This window comes from Sphaerodactylus townsendi, linkage group LG01 (assembly GCF_021028975.2).
Source record: "Sphaerodactylus townsendi isolate TG3544 linkage group LG01, MPM_Stown_v2.3, whole genome shotgun sequence".
NCBI lineage: Eukaryota > Metazoa > Chordata > Lepidosauria > Squamata > Sphaerodactylidae > Sphaerodactylus > Sphaerodactylus townsendi.
In genome coordinates this window covers 178132550-178153530 of record NC_059425.1, presented here as the reverse complement: position 1 = coordinate 178153530, position 20981 = coordinate 178132550, and the positions used below count along the sequence as shown (strand labels likewise).

Genomic DNA, 20981 nt, shown 5'->3' with positions numbered 1-20981 from the left:
CGACCCTATAAAACAAACTTCCAAAATATTACCCACCCACATACCCTACTCCGCATCCCACTCCACCCCACCCAGACCAGCAGCTTCCAGATGGAGCCAAAGGCCTGAATGAGTATATAGGCTTGATGCCGAAACCCATATAGGGTTGGAACCTGGCAAATTTCCACGTCTGCTCCATAGAGCCTGGGGCCAGCAATCCTAGTTGTGCTTGAAAAATCCTTCTTGAAGTGCAGCCCCAAGAAGTTGCTTGGGTAACTTGGCTGGAGAACCGGCCATAGTCTGAGCTAGCAAACAAACCCCAATGGTGGCTGACCCGCAGAATGTCTTCTTTGCTGGCATTCCGGCTTGAATACGTGCAGCCCAGGATGGGCACTCAGCGCAACCGACTCCTCCTTGTTCTCTGCAGCCTGGGCGACTGAAGCAGGTGCAAGGGATGGGTTGGTACTTGGAAGAGGAGAACATGGCTCAAGTCTCCACCAACCTGTTGGACTTTGAAACCACCCCCCTCCATGCGGTCTATGAAGAGGTCTGCCGGGATGCTCGGGTGAGTTGTTTGAGGGTTCGGAAAACACAGGGAGACCTAGGCGTTCATGCCATAAAGACAGACACTTATTTGTAACTGATGATTGATGTCACACACATCCAGAGATACTGACAATTCAGTACTTGATTTTGAATGTTTTAAAGATCCTAGGTGTTTGTTCAATTGATACAATTCAATTCAATAAGCCTTTATTGGCATATACACGATAGTATAAAAATACAGTTCCAGTTAAAAAGCGAATAGTAAAAAACTTCGCGTTTGTCATACATTCAGTTTACAAACTTCTGACAAAAACTTTGCCACTATAAGGCAACAATGAAAATCCTGACAATTTAAAAGCGTAACTACTTTATCTGATTCAGTATAATCAATCATAGGGTCTATAGCTTGGGATAACAGGCTGGATCAGAGTTCTTGGTATAATAAGCAGTTCAGGAGAATGTGTGGGATGGAATCCAGCTGTCCTATGCTACAGGAACAGAACCTCTTATCGCTTGGAAGACCTTTAAGTCTTCCTCTATGTAGCGGAGATGGCATGATGTTAAATCTAGCCAGCATATAGGCTCTCCTGCGTATGGGATTTGTGAGCGCTGTAATATAATAGGCTGGGTATCCCTTCATGAAAGGAATTGACATATTTGTTGGTGAACAAGATTTATTTGCCAACCTCTGCAGTTGTTGATAGTCCATTGCTAACAGCCTCTCTTTAATGAGGGCAAAAGTTTCAGTAAAGGTTAGCATATTGAAGGAGTCACTGTCATAACCCAGTTCCCCGTCTGGTGGATCAATTGATACAGAAGGAGGCCTTAGGCCCACTTTTAAAATCTTTATCTATGGCACAACAGATTAGAAAGCAACTCCTGGTCTGGATTTATACAACAACTGTTGAAGGTTTGGGGACTGGTGTATTGGTGCCTTTCCCAATATACCCCTCGGAGAGTGTTACTCTCAAAAGTAATAATCTGCTTGAGATCCCTGGCCCTAAAATCGTCTGGCTGTCCTTGACCAGAGCTGGGCCTTTTTCAGCCCCGGCCCTGACCTGGGGGAATGCTCTGTTGAACAAGACCAGGAGCCTGCAAAATATGGCAGGGCCTGCAAGACAGAACCGTCTGCCAGGTCTATGGTTGCGGACAGCAACTGTTTTGCCATCTTAAGCTGAACTCTCCTTTTTTTCAGTGTTCAGCTTTTAAGTTTTGTTTGCCTGCATTGCTTCTTGTTTGGTGGAGTTTTTGTTTGTTTTGCCCTGGTTTTGATGGTTGTTGATTATTGATGATTTTGGAAACAATGCTGCCCTTTCAACCCTTGTCAAAAGGTATTTAGAAAACTGCCATTTTAGAAATTGTTTTAATTGTGTATTTATGGTTGTTCACTGCTCTGAGTCTGTTTGAGGGGAGAGCAGTATTTAAGCCAAATAAATAGATAGATAGGTAGATAGGTAGATAGGTAATAGATAACAACAATTACAATAATGTGTGCTTTTGAAATGTTATATTATTGATCACTGAAGAAGGCCACAAGGCCCAAAACACACATGGCTTTGCTGGCCATGATATCGGGTGGTATCAAGAGCTTGGCAACCCTACATAGGCTTGGAATGTACCTTGGAATCATACAACACAGTGAGGATCAAGTTGAGCTGCCCGTCAGAGCATCTCGTGGGGTAATGTCTCCTTTGCTCTGAGTTCAGTTAGGCCAGGGGTAGGGAACCTGCGGCTCTCCAGATGTTCAGGAACTACAATTCCCAACAGCCTCTACCAGCATGGCCAATTGGCCATGCTGACAGAGGCTGATGGGAATTGTAGTTCCTGAACATCTGGAGAGCCGCAGGTTCCCTACCCCTGAGTTAGGCAGCCTCAGTCTACCATCTGTAAAATAGAGATAATAATACTGGCACCCTTTAACAAAGCAGCAAGGCATGTGAAAATGATACTCTCTGTGGAGCCCTCTTTAAAGTATTACCAAACTAAGTATTAGCCTGTACCCTGAACAGTGGGACTGAGGCAGCTGCATTGCTGCCACTGATTTCCTGCCCCCATTGCATATACTTAATTTTTTCCATGACTCTTAGGCTCCTTCCGCACAAGCAGAATAATGCACTTTCAAACCACTTTCAATGCACTTTGCAGCTGTGCGGAATAGGAAAATCCACGTGCAAACACTTGTGAAAGTGGATTGAAAGTGCATTATTCTGCATGTGTGGAAGGGGCCTTTAAGAAACCATTAAACTTGAATCTTGCTCTTCTACTGCAAACCAACACACCCACACATGGTAACGGGTCCCTAAAGCAAGCAAGCTAAAGGTAAGCATCATGATATTTAAATAATATAATTAATAACTTTGGTGCATGATGGTCCCTTTTCAGTAACTGTTGTATGGCTTCCAGAGCTTAAATAATCCAAAGTCTGTGGATCGTTCCCTTAGAGCAGGGGTCTTCAAACTATGGCCCTCCAGATGTTCATGGACTACAATTCCCATCAGCCCCTGCCAGCATGGCCAAGTGGTAGGGCTCATGGGAATTGTAGTCTATGAACATCTGGAGAGCCATAGTTTGAAGACCCCTGCCTTAGAGTAAGGAGACCATCCTATGAGCCTGTGACAGGTATAGCTGTGAAAATAACACCACAGCTGCCAACTGGAGTGGTTCCGGGAAGCAAACAATCCCAGCTAAGTGCTGGCAAAAAAGGAGTTAAGATTTTGATACTGTGGTTTTTGACAGTTGAAGGTTAGAAGCTGAAAAGGGAGGCAGGAGAGGCAGTGAAAAGGGTCGGCATAACAGGAGAGGGGGCAAAGGCCAGAATCCTAGTTTTGATGTTCGATGGGACTGGAGATTGTAATGTTTAACAAGACAGTGCATAGTAAAAAGCCTACCTAGAAAAATCCGGCCTCCCACTTCTACCTCGTGCTGCTTAAAAAATGCTATCCTGTTTCTTTAAGTTCACTGTTTGTATTTATGTTCAGTTCATCTTCAAATAAGCTTTGCTCTTGTCCAGTTGGAAAAAAAGAAAACCGTCTTGTCTCTGCTGCTCCTGAGTTAGTGACCAGAGATTGGGGGGTGGGGATTAGACCCCAAACATTTAGGCCTACAGGCAGTGGTGGGATCCAGCAGGTTCGCACCACCGGTTGTTAAAATGGTGCTTGTAAACAACCGGTTGTTAAATTATTTGAATCCCACCACTGCCTACAGGGCTTACCTGGTGTTTGTTTGCCTGGTACTGGGTTTTCCCCATAATTTTTGTTTAAACGGGATTCTCCTGTTGCCAAGCGTCCCCAGCCAAGCCACTCGTTCATTTTACCCACCCCAACTTCCTTGTTCTAAGCTCCAACTGGGGTGCCTCTTTGGTCGTTTCCCCACTTACCTGCTGCTGTGCGCTACTCTCCCCAAGTAGCGCGGGGTCCCCCGGCACTCCCCACTACAGGGGCGGTGACAACACAGCCGCCCCGACACTGCCGCTGCTGCGCCCCCTCAGCGCGCGTCATTCTTGGCGCTCCTCAAAACGGCGCCTTTTGATGACCCCGCGCAGAGCGGGGTCATGGGGAAGCCCAACGGCAGTTCACGGCCTTTACGTCCGGTTCGGTGCAACCTTGTTTGTTCCAACATTAATTTGCTGGACAATTTAAGTTTTAGGCCAATTTCAAAGGTCTGTCACTCCAGCAATAGATCCTCAGTGTGAAAATAAAAAACAAACAAACAGCTGTTTCGATCCTTCTGAAGTGGTGCCCGGAAGGGTGGGAGGAACTGCTAGCATGTGGGTGGGAAAAGCCGGGAGAAGTGAGAAAGCCTGAAGAAAGCAAAACACATGTCGATTCCCTTCATTCTCCCTGCAAATGGAGAGGAAAACTCACACTTTCAGAAGTTTCGGAAACCATGGAGATTCTCTGGACTGAAGTGCAGTGAGTTCAGGAGGGGGTGTGCTTATCCAAGAATCCAACGTGAAGAGTGGTTAATGAGAAGCAGACCACAAGTGCAGACCACAAGTGCATAGAACCACTGATTCTATGTCAGGCCTGAACCTGACAGTTGGGGGGTGGCGGACATTGTCAAGGGAACTGTGAGGCTTTCTTCTCTGCAGGTGTCCGGTTATCAGGCTGCCACTGTCTGTGGCAGTGTTTCCCAACCTTTTCGAGGTCAGGGTACCCTTGACCTCACTCTTCATATCTCACGGTACCCCTGCCGCCACCCTCCACCTTCCCCTCCCATTGCCCCTGCTTGCCACACCCCCCACCTTCCCCTCCCAGGGTGAAGGGTAGCACTGGGGGTGGTGGTGGCTGCTGACCTTGTGGCAGGCCCTGCCCCATGGGCCAGCTCCATGTCCTTGCTGGCGCCGGTGGGAGACACCACAAAAATGAGGGGGGGGGGGCGGTAGTGTTGCCGCGGTACCCCTGGGACATGCTCACGGCACCCCAGGGTACCAGGGAACCCTGGTTGAGAATGGCTGGTCTGCGGCCTTGGAGCCAGGAAAGAGCAGCCGCTTATCAAGTGTGAAAGTTCCCAGCTCTCTTATGCTTTGTTCTAGGAGTAGAGTGAACCATTTGGGTTACAGGGGGGCGGGGTGCTTTGGGAGATATAGGTAAGTGATTTGCGCAAGATCTGTATTTGTCGAAGGCTTTCACGGCCGGAATCACTGGGGTGCTGTGTGGTTTCTGGGCCCCATCTTCAGAATTGTCTTTGCTGATGTTTACCTTTTGACTCGAAATAAAGACTTCAGAGCAAATCTACAGTTTTTATTATTTTCGGACCCGGGGTTTGACATTCTATCACCCTGAATCTTAATTCCCTCCAGGATTTTCCCGTGCAGTGGGAAAGGAGAAAAAATTATGATGAATCCATTGGCAGTGCTATCTAGCTCCAGGAAGGTCTTCCATACATCTTTTGAAGTTTGCCTCCACCCACACATTTGTACATAAACATAACTCAGCAGCACATATGCTGCTCATAGACAGATGTTTCCCAGATAGATAGTCAGTGTAATGGTTAAAACTTCACCTTTTCTGGAGTCCGTTTTGAACTTGCTGCACAAATTGCTCTTGGTAAAAGATACTGGTAGCTGAAGTCTCATCTTGATTGAGGTTTAAAATCCACAGAGAACAGGATTCATTTTAAGAGGCTGAGGAGACAATTGTGGTTGGCAGGCTGTTGGGTGTTTTGAGCAATACATGCAGCGATACACTTCTGTCAACAGAAAATTGCTTGGTTTGTGGAGAACAGGGTGCATCGAGGGCCCGTTGGCCCAAATCTACTGCTGTAATCTCTCACAGTAATGTATGTGCATGTGCTCAGCCCCAGATGGAGTATATTGATGAACACTGACTGTGTAATAGCTCTGGCTTGTAAAATTTCAATTCTTGCTTGTAGGATCTGAACCTACCTGTGATAGGATCTCAGCTTGTGGGCCTTGTTCCCAAAAAGGCCATGCTGGACGCAGCCGAATTTTATATTAACAGAGAAAATCTCTTCATCCTTGAGGAAGATCACAAAATCAGACTGGTAATTTTATTGAGCTGTGGGTTAACAAAAGAAAACTGAAAATATCTGAATGTTTTATGCGCTTCTAAACTTGTATTTCAGTTTTGGTTGAAACTCTTTTTATGATGATGATGATGATGATGATGAAACCTTTAATGGCATATAAACTCTTTTTATAATGTGCTTTTGCAATGTTTTATTTTAACTGTTTGCCGCCTTGGTGACCTTGACTGCGTGGAAAAGCAGTATACAAATTTTATAAACAAGTATAAAGAATAAATATTGTGATTTTCAAGGAAAGGCATGGAGTAGTGACACCCTTCCCCTGGAACAAATGACTCCCCTCCAAAGGTGGAGTGAGGGGCAGAGGTGGGATCCAGCAGGCTCTCACAGGTTCCCGAGAGTAGGTTACTAATTATTTGTGTGTGCTGAGAGGGGGTTACTAATTGGTGATTTTGCCACGTGAATTTTGCCTTAGTTACGCCCCTCCTCTCAGCAGTAGCATGCAGAACTTGAAGCAGTCTAGCAGGAGGCGCACCGGCGTGTGTGACAGCCTGCGCCTGCGTGCATTCGTTTCCCAGCCAAGGACAGGCGCAGCGGCTGCGTCCTTGCCACAGCCCCGCCCAGGAATGCCCCGCCCCTGGAATGCCCGGCCACGCCCCCTTCATGCCCCGCCCAGCCCCATTGGCGCTACGCCACAGTTTGAATCCCACCATCATGGGAACCGTTTACTAAATTTTTTGGATCCCACCACTGGTGAGGGGGAACTGTCCCCGGGGCATTCGTGGGCCCTGCACCCCTGCCACGCCCCCATCTGCCCCGCCTCACCCCAGAACGCCCCTGGAATGCCCCCCTTCTGTTTGGTATTTCAGCTTCCAGATAATAAAGGTGCTTCTTTGCCTCCTGTTTTTTAACTGCAGATCATCAACCGGCTGGGGCTGGATTCTTTGTGTCCATTCAACCCCAAGGAACGTATTATTGAGTATGCAAATTTTCACTTTCTTTCCTTTATTTCTGGGGATAGACTGTAGATCTGTTCCTTTTTGCTTGTTGCAGGACCCTGACCAGTGGTGGGATTCAAATAATTTAACCACCGGTTTTGGTCATGGGATTTAAATAATTTAACAACTGTTTGTTTACAAGCACCATTTTGACAACCGGTTCTGCCAAAGTGGTACGAACCTGCTGAATCCCACCAGTGACTCTGACATGGGCCATCCCCTGGAGATCAAGGAGTCTTCAGGGAATGAGCAGAGCCCAGTAATCCCAGACCAGACTGGGAACCAGCAAGGGCTGGGCTTGGAGCAGCCAGGGCCCCTGCAGGCTTTACGGGGTGAACAACAGCCAGGTCAAAACTCAGAGCCAGAAGTACCTGCAGAAACAGGCTGTGCATCCAGCCCTACTCCAGCTGCAGAGACTCAAGCACTTAGCTCACCTGAGCCCACACGTCAGCAAAGGCAGAGACAGGGGGCGATGTTGCATGTTAAACAAAAAATTGTGCCTGCTGGCTCAGAGAAGGCACCTTCTCCGGCAGGGGGAAGCAGAGTCTTTACAGGATGAGGCCTAACATGTTGGAAGAGCCTATCTCAAGCAGGTTCACAGAATATCCCGACCTGGACGCCGCAGTGCTTCCTCTGACTTGTGGATTCTGTGCATTTTGACCATCAGACAGGACTTCTGACCTTGAAACCTGACTCTTGGACTGGACTCAGCGCCCTGCTGTAACCTGATATCTCTGCCTGGCAGCTCAAACCGGGACAGATGCACTGTGAAGTACCATGCTGGGTCATGTCATGGCTGCAAATAGGGCCAAGGGAAGTGTTGACATGGTGGGGAATAGGTAGGAGCAAAGCTCTGCCATTTCTTCAAAAATCTGGTTGTGTTTGGAGAGCCACATGGGGACACACAATTCACAAAGTGCCTCCAGAGAGGATCTTGTCCTCCCATGTAGCTCTCTGGGCACAACCAAAGCGATGTGGTCTAGAGCACATTTTGAATAATTTCATGCTTTTGCTCCAAGATATCTGACAGTTGGGATGCCGAGCCATGCTTGGAAACTGGTGGGAGGCTTGGAGGTGGAGAAATGGGGGCAGGGTGGACCCAATATCCTGTGAGGGTCTATGCCACTTCTGGGGGCGGGGGACAGAAGTGACATAGGGTAGCTCTAGGAATCATTGGAAACTCTGTGGTAAAATATAGCATTTCTGGCTGTTCCTAGAGCTACCCTATATTATTTCTGGTTTTTTCCTGAAAGTGACATAGGGGCTTTCCCCACTACAGAAGGGAGCTAAGGTCGACTCGGTTCCCTTCAGTGGAGGGCAATTCCAGGCTGTCCCCACAGCAACTGAGTTGGCCCCCTGGAACCGAGCTAAGTGGGCGGGATCATCTTGGTGCCTGCTTCGCTCCTCGATCGTGATTGGCGCTTGTGTTATGGCGGGAAACGGGAGTGTTCTTTTTTTTTTACAGTTTTTACAGTTTACAGTTAGATGCGCTTTCTGCCCACCATGACTCTCCCGTTCTGCGCATGACACAAAAGCGGCTCGTGATTGGTTGAACGGATGAGGTGTCATTTCGATGCTTCCCCACTTCAAAGCTTTGAAGCGGTATCGACCTTGGTCTGGCAGAAAAGTGTAGTTCATAACTGCGACAAGGATGTCACAGTTCTGAGGGGGGGGGGTGAAACTGAGACAAAACAATGTTGAGCTCGGTGGCAGTGGGGATTCACTGAGGCGAACCTAGGTAGAAACCAGTTCAACTCTGTCAGTGGGGACAGCCCCATAGTAATGTTTTTAATTATTATTTTTCTCCTCCTGTGACTTCAGAAGTGGGGGGCAAAGGATCCTCTGCCCCCATCACGGGAATGTCAAACCTATCTGATGTCAGCCATCTAGATGAACGTGGATATGATTTTGCTATTTTCTTTTTGTGTTCTGAAGGGAGATGGTGGAGGATGGGAAGGAGAGCGGCTACCTGGCCTCTCTGCCTCTTCGTACCTTGGTGCAAAAAGTTGGGTCTCGCTCAGCTGCTCCTGGTGGAGGATCCGTCGCAGCCGCTGTGGCTTCCATGGTACATAGCACTTAAACTGGGCAATTCTCAAGCTAAAGCTCCCACAAGCCCATCTTTCTGGGTATTGTGCCTTCTTTGCATGTTTTTGCACTTGACTCATGCATGGCAGGTGCTTCTGACTTTCCAAAAAGGGTGAAGGGACTTGCATTCTGGGCCACCAATGCAGCAACTTCCTGACTGTGATCACGTAGCCCAAATTGGGGTGTGTCACATGACAGGATCCTTTCCTTTCCTTTCCACCTGCCACACTTTGGTTCTCTTCACTCCTTCTCGGTTGAGCGAAACAGCACAATCTGTGTGTGTGTTGTTGGCAAAGAGGCCCCTTCCGCACACGCAAAATAATGCGTTTTCAAACAACTTTCACAACTGTTTGCAAGTGGACTTTGCCATTCCGTACAGCTTCCAAGAGCACTGAAAGCAGTTTGAAAGTGCATTATTCTGCATGTGCGGAATGAGCCAGAGTTTGAGAAATAATCCAATTCCATGCTTTGGAGTTCACTGTCAATAACTTTTATTGTGGCACCTGTTATATTGGGCCTGCGCAGACCGCCTTTGTCTCACCTGCCTTTGTGAGTTCATCCCTTGGCTGCTTTATATTGATTATGATGTTAATGTTCTTTTTAATTTTTTAATAATAATAATAATAATAAGCCTTTATTTGGCATAACAATAATCATAACACAATAAAAAACCTGAGATAAAAGGTATACAAATACAAAGGTTTAAGATAAAAGGTATACAAATACAAAGGTTTAAGATAAAATATAAATTATTGATTGTGCATCACCTCCAGTAAAAATTGTGCAACCAATTCACAAGTTTCATTGTCAGAATTGTCCAGAAGAAAAGGAAGTCTACTTGATTCTTCCATTTCACTAGGTATCCTAGAAAGAATGTTGGAATATTTTGATCTGATATTAGCAGATTTAGGGCAGCAAAGCAGTTGATGTGCCAATGTTTCAATTTGTTGTTCACCACAAGAGCATACCCTTTCGCTCATTTCCAAGTTGTTAAATCTACCACGCAATAAAGCGGAGGGGAAAACATTGAAGCGAGCAAGTGTGAGGGCTCTTCTCTGCATTGGATTAGTAAAAAAATACAAATAGGGAGCCATCCTGTTTTGATATAGGGGTATTGAAAGATGTAAGGGTGAACAAGTTTTCATAGCAGCCCTAAATAAATTAATCCATTCGCTTTCCAACAATTTTGTTTTAACAAGTTGTAGGATTCTGAACTAGATAGCGGGAAAAGCGAGTCGAGAGATATACCAAGTGATTCAATCTTTCTTTCGATCAGAGAGAACCATGGATTAGCCTGAGTATCAGACAAAAGTAGGTGAATCAGCGAGTTCTCATCATGCGAGAAATGCAGGCGAAGCCAAAATTTAAAAGCTCTCAACCAAGCCCTATAAACTAATGAATTTTGGCCCAGTTCTAAACAGAGGGCCGCATACGGTACACAATTTGGCAGGCCCATAATTTTACGGAAAAATTTGGATTGGACAGTATTCAAGGAGTCGTCAACTGCTTGGAGCCAGATAGGTACTCCATAAAGTAACTGCGCTTCTATCTTAGAGTTAAAGATTTTTAATGCTGCTGGGACAAGGGAGTGGCCCTTTCCATAAAAGAAGCGTGCAATGGCAGAATAACTGATGGTAGCACCTGCAATAGCAGCTTTTTTGTGGGGTAACCAGGAGAGGTTATAAGAAAATGTAATTCCAAGATATATTTTTTAATAATATTTTTATTTCCTCACACATAAATCAGACACAACACACACACACAAACACACACCCTACAAAAGCAAAAACAAAATACAACTCATTACACATTGTATATTGGCTTTCGGCTATCTCCTCTTTGACTGAAAGTTATCTCTAGGTTCATGCATATCATTAATACATTAGTTCAATAGTTATTTTTAAAGTGTTTTCTGGTGTTTACAATCTACTCTTTTCTTTAGTTGTCAAACCCTGTTATGATTTCTCTGTTTGAATACTTGTTCAAAAGATATTCCGTAAAAGGTTTCTAGTTTTCTAAAAAAATTGTACAAACTGTGGTCTCTTAGTAATGTCGTCAGCTTTGCCATTTCTGAATATTCTATACCTTTCAAAGTCCATTCCTCTTTTCACTTTAATGTTCTTTTTAGTTTTCTCCTCAGTTGCATTTTGCTTTGAGTTTGACCTGAAAAATGCTTTTCAGAAGTTTCCGCACCAAATGGTTTATATAATGTCCTACGCCAAGAGGTGTATCTAGGAAAAATGGAGCCCGTGGACAACATTTGAATTTTCCAATCTCCGCCCTTCCACTGGTCTACCACCCAGAGTCCAGGTCTACCACCTGGTACCCACGCTAGTGTCCAAGTCTACTACCTGGAGCTCATCCCAGCATCCAGGTCTATTGCTTGGAGCTGATGCCGGCATCCAGGTCTACCACCCAGAGCTGGTGCTGGCGCCCAGATCTATGTGTGCTCGTGGACATGGGTTACCCCATGTTCCCATAGGTGGCACACCCCTGCCTACACCCTTATATTTGGCCAGTGTGGAATGCACCTTGGCAAACTTTAATATCCTTCTCCTGGGGACTTATGTTGTTTCTCTTTCTAGGGAGCAGCACTGGGTTGCATGATGGGATTGATGACCTATGGGAAGCGTCAGTTTGAAGAACTGGACCCAGTCATGAGAAAGTTGATACCTCCTTTTCATCAGGCCATGAATGAGCTGGTAGCCATGGTGGATGAAGACTCCATGGCTTTCAGCAGCTACATGGTAAGAGACATCTCTCTCTTTCTCTCTGTGTGTCTCTCTGACTGTCTCTCATATCCTATCCCCTTTGAAGTAAATCCTGGAACATCCATTCTGGGTGGTTGTTGGTACTATCCAGAGATGCCAGTCTCCAGGTGGGACCCGGGGATCCCTGGAAATTACAGTTTATCTCCAGACTGCAGAGATGGTTCCCTTGGAGAAAATGGCTGCTTTGGAGGGTGGACTCTATGGCCTTGTACCCCATTGAGGTGAGGTCCCTTTCCTCCCCAGGCCCATCCCCAAATCTCCAGGAGTTTGTATTGTCGAAGGCTTTAATGGCCGGAATCACTTGGCTGCTGTGTGGTTTCTTTTTGTGGGTCTCATAGTTCTCAGAATTACTGGTTAAATGCAATTTGACAAATGTGTTTTTCACCAACTTTCTATCCCACTCCCTTCTGCACAGGATGCTATGAAACTTCCCAAGAACACACCTGAGGAGAAAGAAAGGTACGCACTACAGAAGCCCTTTCTGCGCAGGACAAACAAAACATCTTGAGGATGTTGAAAGAAACATTTTGGGGAAGAACTCCGCACAGTTTTTTCCTCAAAACTTCCTCAGGATGTTTTATTTAGAAAACGCTAAGCTAAACTAGCAATCTTTTTTCCTGAGGTCCTTTGAAAATGTTTCCTGCTGGCCATGTGGAGAGCAGGAGACATTTTATTTTTCCAGCCGCCCCCCCCAGCACTTTCTTTCAGCTTCCACTGAGAAGCTCACGCCCACTATTCTCTGCTCTCTATGCTGCCGCCATTTGCAGAATGTTCCCACGGAGTTTCCTCTGCTTTCAGCTCATCAGCGTGCTCTGTCAGTATATAAAGTTTGTTAATAAAGTTAGCTTTTACTGACAAGAACATAAGAACATAAGAACTAGCCTGCTGGATCAGACCAGAGTCCATCTAGTCCAGCACTGTGCTACTCGCAGTGGCCCACTAGGTGCCTTTGGGAGCTCACGTGCAGGATGTGAAAGCAATGGCCTTCTGCTGCTGCTGCTCCTGAGCACCTGGACTGCTAAGGCATTTGCAACCTCATATCAAGGAGGATCAAGATTGATAGCCATAGATCCACTTCTCCTCCAAAAAATCTGTCCAAGCCCTTTTTAAAGCTCTCCAGGTTAGTGGCCATCACCACCTCCTGTGGCAGCATATTCCAAACATCAATCACACGTTGCGTGAAGAAGTGTTTCCTTTTATTAGTCCTAATTCTTCCCCCCAGCATTTTCAATGCATGCCCCCTGGTTCTAGTATTGTGAGAAAGAGAGAAAAGTTTCTCTCTGTCAACATTTTCTACCCCATGCATAATTTTATAGCCTTCAATCACATCCCCCCTCAGACGTCTCCTCTCCAAACTAAAGAGTCCCAAACGCTGCAGCCTCTCCTCATAAGGACAATCCCACATATGTGTTGATTTTTGAATTTTTTGGTTTTGTTTTAAATGAGATATATCCAAAGCGACAACATCATGATATGAGAATTGGCTGTAATTTTCATATCGGTTTTTTCCCTCCTTTTGTTTCTTTGCTGCCTGCAGGCGCACAGCAGCCATGCAGTTGGGTCTGAAAAAAGCGGTTGGTGTCCCTTTCTCGCTGGCAGGAAAAGTTCATTCCTTGTGGCCTTCTCTAAAAGAATTGGCTCGTCATGGAAACTTAGCCTGCAAATCAGATATTCAGGTATGCTCGTTAATGGAGGCTCGGGCTGGGAAGGAAAGCACTCTTGGTTTCTTTTTTTCATTGTTTCGAAAGCGATGTGGTACTCTTTTTTTTTTAATCCGCTGAAGAACAAAAGGATCTTAAAGGAAGAGGGGAAAAAAGAGTCTGCAAAAATTAAACGTGTTACTGTAGGATGAGTGTGGAATAGAAAAAAAGATGGGAGGAAAAATGTGTGGCCGCTAGGTAGCTTGCAGAGTTGCCAATTTCCAGGTGGAGCCTGGAGATTTCCCAGAATTGCAACTGATCTCCAGATTATAGTGATCAGTTCCCTTGGAGCAAATGGCTGTTTGGAGGGTAATACCCTGCGCCACCTCCAAGTCTCTAAGACCCCTTCTGCACATGCAAAATAATGTGTTTTAAGAACATAAGAACATAAGAACAAGCCAGCTGGATCAGACCAGAGTCTATCTAGTCCAGCCCTCTGCTACTCGCAGTGGCCCACCAGGTGCCATTGGGAGCTCACATGCAGGATGTGAAAGCAATGGCCTTCTGCGGCTGTTGCTCCTGATCACCTGGTCTGTTAAGGCATTTGCAATCTCAGATCTAAGAGGATCAAGATTGGTAGCCATAAATCGACGTCTCCTCCATAAATCTGTCCAAGCCTTTTTTAACTATCCAGGTTAGTGGCCATCACCACCTCCTGTGGCAGCATATTCCAAACACCAATCACACGTTGCGTGAAGAAGTGTTTCCTTGTATTCGTCCTAATTCTTCCCCCCAGCATTTTCAATGAATGCCCCCTGGTTCTAGTATTGTGAGAAAGAGGGAAAAATGTCTCTCTGTCAACATTTTCTACCCCATGCATAATTTTATAGACTTCAATCATATCCCCCCTCAGACGTCTCCTCTCCAAACTAAAGAGCCCCAAACGCTGCAGCCTCTCCTCATAGGGAAGGTGCTCCCGTCCCTCAATCATCCTTGTTGCCCTTCTCTGCACTTTTTCTATCTCCTCAATATCCTTTTTGAGATGCGGTGACCACTTTCAGAACTGTTTGTAAGTGAATTTTGCCATTCCGCACAGCTTCAAAGGGCACTGAAAGCAGTTTGAAAGTGCATTATTCTGCATGTGTGGAATGAGTCTAAGAATTTTCTGAAAGGGTGTCAGAGCCAAGCAGGGCAAAGTTGGGTTCCGTATCTAAGACCCTCCAGAGCTCACAGGTTGAGGCTTTTATCTGGCAGGTGAGGGACCCCGGTGTGGCTTCGGATGTAATTGGCCATCCCTGCATGCAACTGAACCATAAAACTCCGAGGGAAGATCTAGTGGTGAATGCAGATTGTCATACACAAAAGCAGACCCGTTAGGACTTCCAGGACTTGCACTTAAACAAATTGATGTGGTCTCTCAAATTGATATGGTCTCCTGTAGACATGTAGGCAGGTTTTGGGGTACATGCAGAAGCTGTGCATTGTGTTTCAATGTTGAATTGTTGGAATATTGTTGTTGTTTAAATTGATTTTAGGAGGTTAAGAGCTTGTGTATCTAATCTGGGTAAGAGGTTAAGAGCTTGTGTATCTAATCTGGAGGAACCGGGTCCGGGTTTGATTCCCAGCTCTGCTGCCTGAGCTGTGGAGGCTTATCTGGGGAATTCAGATTAGCCTGTACACTCCCACAAATGCCAGCTGGGTGACCTTGGGCTAGTCACAGCTTCTCAAAGCTCTCTCAGCCCCACCCACCTCACAGGGTGTTTGTTGTGAGGGGGGAAGGGCAAGGAGATTGTAAGCCCCTTTGAGTCTCCTGCAGGAGAGAAAGGGGGGATATAAATCCAAACTCTTCTTCTTCTTCTTCTTCTTTTAAATTGCATGACTTTATGATCTCTTGAGGTGATTAAGTAATGTACAGAAGCTGCGCTGAGCCAGATTTTGCTGTGAAAGGGTGGGAGTATCAAGTTTAATAAAATCAAATAAAAACAGGTAAAATAAATTATTGGTGGTTCTGGTGGTGATGAAGATTTTATTTGATAGCGCAAACCTTCTTACTCATTAAAAAATGGTTTGTAGGTAGCAGTAAAGATGCTAGAAGCTGGTGTATTTGGTGCCTCTTTTAACGTCATCACTAACCTGAAAGATATAACAGATGAAGGCTTTAAGCATCAGGTAAGAAATGTTTGTGATGTGACATCACCCCATGGGTCAGTAATGACCAGGTGCTTGCACCTTTACCTTTAAGAAATGGTTGCAAAAGGGGCAAACCCAACCCAAGATTGAACTGGAAATTTGGGAGATTAACAGTGCAATTCTAAAGTCTAAATCCATTCATTTCAATGGGCTTTTAGACTGGAGTAACTCCCTTTGGGATTGCAATGTAAAGGTAATGCTATAAAAGCAAATTAAACAAAATATATATTTATTCCAACAGTGCCCTTACAAATATATTAAAAAGCAAATTAGGCATCTGGCCCATACAAGTCACAAACTGTGCAGTACAATTTACACCTGTTGCAGTTCAAGTACCTTTAAGCTCATCTTGACAGGTAAAATGAGCTCTGCTTCGAAGAAGTTGGTGCCATGATACATTTTCCACTCCTTGAGGCAGCCCAAGAGCTATGGTTGATTTAGCTGCAGCTCCCCTACTTGGGGACGTGGTTACTCTGTACTTGCTAGAGACTCTGCCAGCTGGCTAACTTGAATGCCATCATGCCAATCCACTTCTCTTGATTATAGTCATGTGGGCAATACAAACTTGAAATCCCAACTCTCATTTTGTGTGAACAAATACCTGTAAAGCGGCCTCCTTTAAAGATGAGTCTATCCAAATTGACATTGTCTGCTTATACTGTCAGCTGCTGTCCAGGGTCCTGAGGTCCTTTCCATCATCTCCTACCTGGTCCTTCTAACTAGTGGAGATGCGAAGGGTTGGACCTTGAGCCTTCTGCGTGCAAAGCACATGCTCGACCACCGAATCATAGGCTGTTTCCGCACAGCCACGCTGGGGATTGGGGCGGTGTACATGACGCCGACCCAACCCCCCCGGGACCGTTTGCATGAATGGTCCTGGAAACTACCGGGAAGACGGCGCTGTGCTGCGCCGTTGCCCGATTGACGTACCTTCCCTGCGACCTTCCGGTGTGTCCCCAGGCCTCGGCGACACGCCGGACGGTTGCAGGGAAGGTAAGTCGATTGGGAAAGGGGGGAGGGATGGCGCCTTCCAGTCGCTGCCATTTGCACAGCAGCGGTTGTAAGCCGCTGTTTCCCAAAAACCTCGCTCGGGGAGTGAGGTTGGGAAACAGCGGCTTTGCACCCTGGGGAGGCGCGAGGGTGGCGCGGCTGTGAAGCAGCTGCACCCCCCGTGCGAACAGCTCCCTGGGCACGGCATTTTTGCCGTCCCCAGGGTGCTGTATTGGGCCCGTGCGGAAAGGGCCATAGTCTCTACGCTTGGGTTGTATTATGTGTCACTTTAGTTGGTCCTAATCCAGGGCATTTTCTTCTGGGGTTTTGGCTTTTTTGGGAGATATTGTTTTGAACACATGCGTCTATCTTGAATTGTGCAGGTGCAGGCGAAACTCTCCCATTTCGTGGAGGAGGCCAAGCAAAGTGCAGCATTTGTACTGGAGCTGCTGGAGAAACGAACAACATGAAAGGAAATTTGCCCAAGCTGCTTCTTATTCCTCCCTCTGTTTGCAGGTTCATTGTGTTGTACGTGGTTAGCCCAGTCTTGGGCCATCATTGCTTGCTCCCTGCCCTCCAACCTGAAAGAAATCAGCTACAAATACAGATTTCATGGCCCTGTATTCCTCACTTTGTCCATGGATCTCCCACAGCCACAGAGGCATTGACTTTGTTAGTCACTGTCATGTTCTAGCCCTGACCTGGATGACCCAGGCTAGCCTAATCTCCTACAGTCTCAGAAGCTAAGCAGGGTCGGCCCTGGTTAGTACTTGGATGGGAGACCTCCAAGGAATACCAGGATTGCTATGCAGAGGAAGGCAAACCTCTCCTGCTAGTCTCCTGCCCTGAAAACCTACTGGGTCACCATGAATCAGCTGAGATGGCACTTTACACGCATACATCATGTTCTAAAAACAAGGACAAAAGGGCAGGTAATTTTTTATTAGGACAACCAAAATGACTCAAAACAGTGTGCAAGTTTTCAAGTGCTCCAGAACTCTTTGTCAATCTCAGGCCCCTTCCACACATGCAGGATAATGCACTTTCAATCCACTTTCAATGCACTTTGCAGCTGTGCGGAATAGCAAAATCCACTTGCAAACAATTGTGGAAGTGGATTGAAAGTGCATTATTCTGCATGTGCAGAAAAGGCTTCAGTGTTACAAAAAAACAAGGGAAGAAGTTGGATTGGATAATGGAAGACTTCGTCTCTCTCTCCCCTTTGTTTCTGTAAGATTCGTAATGAGGAATTCCTAATGAGGAATTCTGGAGAACTAAGGGCAGAAAGGCAGCGTATAAATTTTGTAAACAAATAAAAATAAAGAGTTTGTGCTTGGTTTTGAGTTGCTTTCATTAATCCTAATAAAAGGTATTTTGAGTGGATCTAACTATCCTCTACGTAGTCTTCCTCCAACTTAAACTACTTCTCTTCCAACAGAACAGCCGCTTAAGTTGGATTAAGGCTCCTCAGGCTAGAGAAAGACTGTTCCAAATTATCTTAAAGTTATCTTTGTTCCCTTTCCCTGAATTAGTCTAAGCTTATTAGTTAAACTTGCAAGTACCACTATATCCCTTAGTTTATCATGCTACCTAAGGAAATTATTTTAACATTTACAACGCTGGGCAATAATCATTCTAACTTCAACTCATAAAAAGTTCATACGTGTTTTTTGTTACAATAGCTGATTATTCACAGGGCTGCTGCCACATGCTGGCAGCTGAAGGATGTCGGGGCAAGAAATTTTGTCCCGACACGCATCCTCTGGCCTTGCCTGTGCTTTTACTTTCCCCATGGAAAGTGAGGGTTTTTCATTACTGCCAGCCTATGAGATCTTGTGCCCTGGAACCCCCAGGATTTCCTGGCTTCATCCCCACAAAAACACTATTCAATCTTGGGCACATTTGTTAGTGGCAAAATCTCCTTGAAACTGATACCATATATGATATTCTCCATGGATAAAGATGTGATCAACAGTCCACAAATGCTAGAGCAAATGTACAGTATCTGAGGTTTTACTGCCTGAAATTATCTCTTATTGCGTTTATTAAAAATATAACACAAATTATTTCTAGGCCTCTTTTCAATTAGCCAGAAGACAGTGGCCAATTGCACACAGCAAGGACAGGTTCCCATAATTTCAAAGAGAATTGGCCAGGGAGTCTTTGTTTTGGGGCATGTTTGGCATAATTACCACTGCCCTGTTTGCAACAGGGCAGGTATTACCCATCGACTGGGTTTTCGCTTGTGACCAGGGTAGAGGGATGTTTCATGGGTTCTCTATCACTCATGCGTGATTTAATTTTCAATATAATCTTTAATTTTTATCTTTCATCTTATCAATAGATTGACATCTCACTCTATTGGTGAATTGATATATCAACATTAAAAAGAGGAACTATTAAAGAAAAGTCTTTAATGTGGCATCTGTACACTTTACCTGAACACTGATTGACTTTATGGTGGGAAGTAATGGGAATGTGCAAACTGCAAAACCGCAAAAGAACATGAACTGCCATTTGCTCAGCTCCCAGGGTCATGATTGTCTGTCCCCTGATGGACTTTTCCCAGTGTGGTCTGGAATCACTGATTACTTGCATATAAAGCTATGAGGCTGGAGGCGTCTCAGTTTGTTGACCAAATGCATAGACAAATCAGGTGTTTGGACCGATTGACTAGTTTTATTATTTTTACATTTTTGGGGTGTTAGTATCAATTTATCAATCTATGGATATGGTTATTTAATTTTTAAAAAATCTGCAGGTCTAAAGATATGCAGGAGCGGGAAGGCCATGGGCAACGGAAATGATATGGCAAGACAAGAAGTAGGAAGTAGTCAGAAACAAGGAGCAGGATGAGGGGGAAGCATGCTGAGCAGGGTGAGGGAGTGTGTGTGTGTGTGGGGGGGCGGTAAGACTAGGTGGATTGGCTGTGAGCGGAGGGAAAAGGTTTGGCCACCGGCAAAGGTTTGCCCACTGGCAAATCTATCCCACTCTGGCAGCGAAGCAAAATTAAAATCGTGCTATAAGTGGATTTGCTTGCTGTGGAGAGAGTGGAAAGTGGAAGTGGGGCTAGAGGAAATAAATCCATTCAAGAAATGTTGCTTTGGTGGGCAGCAAACACCTTGTGTGTCATCGGCCAGTGACTTTGCCAGTGCGTAAAATCACCTTTGGGGAGTCTCAGCAAATGCAAACCATTTCCATACCACCACCAAATCAGAATATAACCTTTTTTTCTTTCATGACCCATTCCCAAATTTGTCCCGGGCAACATTCCTTAGGAAATGAGGTCTGCAAAGGGATCTAAGTGCATTTGCCTAGGCAGTGTTAGGAACTCTCCATACAGATTAAAAACACTGCCTAATCTTTCATAAGAGTTGGGAGGGACCAAACAGGCCATCAAACAAATGCCAGACCAACCCTGGTAATGTGCTGGGAAGGAACACCTTGAGGGGGAAGTTCAGCCTCAACAGGATACCCAGAAAAAGACAAGGAATTTATTCAAAACAATTGGTGGGTGTGGAAGGGTGCTGAGTCAAGTGGCTGAAGGTTGCTTGCAGCGGTAAGACCAGTGGAAGTGGAAAATAGTCAACTGTGAAGAAACTGATTTCTTTTTAAATCATGTTTATTTGAAAACATTATATCCAGCTTCCTGCAACAAAATCCATATATCAAAGCAAGTAGAAATACATGTTTATAATAATTATCATAGCACTGAATTAAAGCAAGGAGAAATACATTCAAGACTTAATCTATGAACTGACTGCTGCTTATGGTCTTTAGGAGGCTGGTTTTTTATTTCTAGATCTCCGTGGATCCTGCCAAATACCTGCAACTGGTGATACCTTTACTGGGTTCAAATCCAGGGCTAAATATGGGAGGGCTGTTGATGCACAGGCCACACCCCCAGGACAGACAGAACATCTCCAGGTTGTTTGTCACCATGTCAGCCTGGTCCAGAGGAAGAGAAGGGATGAGGCCTGCCCTGCCGCCCCCTCCCCCCACACCGGCAGAAGCTGTAAAAGAAGGCTGTGGCAGCGGCAGGAGCGGCGGGTGGCATAAGGCCTGCCCCACTGGAGAAGGCCGCGCAGCGGCTGAAAAGGGGGGGGGGGCACAGCGCGAGGCCTGCTCCGCAGGCCCCCCCACCGGCCGAAGCCGGAAAAGGCAGCTGCTCGCAGCGGCGGGCGGCGCGAGGCCTGCCCTGTTCAGGGCCTCTTCTTCCAACCGGCCGAAGCCAGTAAAGGAGGCCGCGCACGGTGGCAAGGGGCGGCGTGAGGCCTGTCCCGCCGGGCCCTTTT

General features: G+C 45.9%; 1 protein-coding gene across 2 annotated transcripts in view; it reads left to right on the top strand.

The window, feature by feature from the left end:
• FTCD (formimidoyltransferase cyclodeaminase) overlaps positions 1–18018 on the top strand; it is a 32740-nt gene extending 14722 nt beyond the window's left edge. For both annotated transcript variants that reach the window (XM_048510454.1, XM_048510461.1), the window contains 9 exons: positions 407–544; positions 5899–6030; positions 6930–6991; positions 8946–9075; positions 11681–11842; positions 12282–12325; positions 13404–13542; positions 15580–15675; positions 17070–18018. In XM_048510454.1, the coding sequence (XP_048366411.1) occupies positions 407–544; positions 5899–6030; positions 6930–6991; positions 8946–9075; positions 11681–11842; positions 12282–12325; positions 13404–13542; positions 15580–15675; positions 17070–17156 (990 nt within the window). In that variant the 3' untranslated portion in view covers positions 17157–18018. The remainder of the gene's footprint in view (positions 1–406; positions 545–5898; positions 6031–6929; positions 6992–8945; positions 9076–11680; positions 11843–12281; positions 12326–13403; positions 13543–15579; positions 15676–17069) is intronic.
• Positions 18019–20981: the final 2963 nt, after the last annotated feature.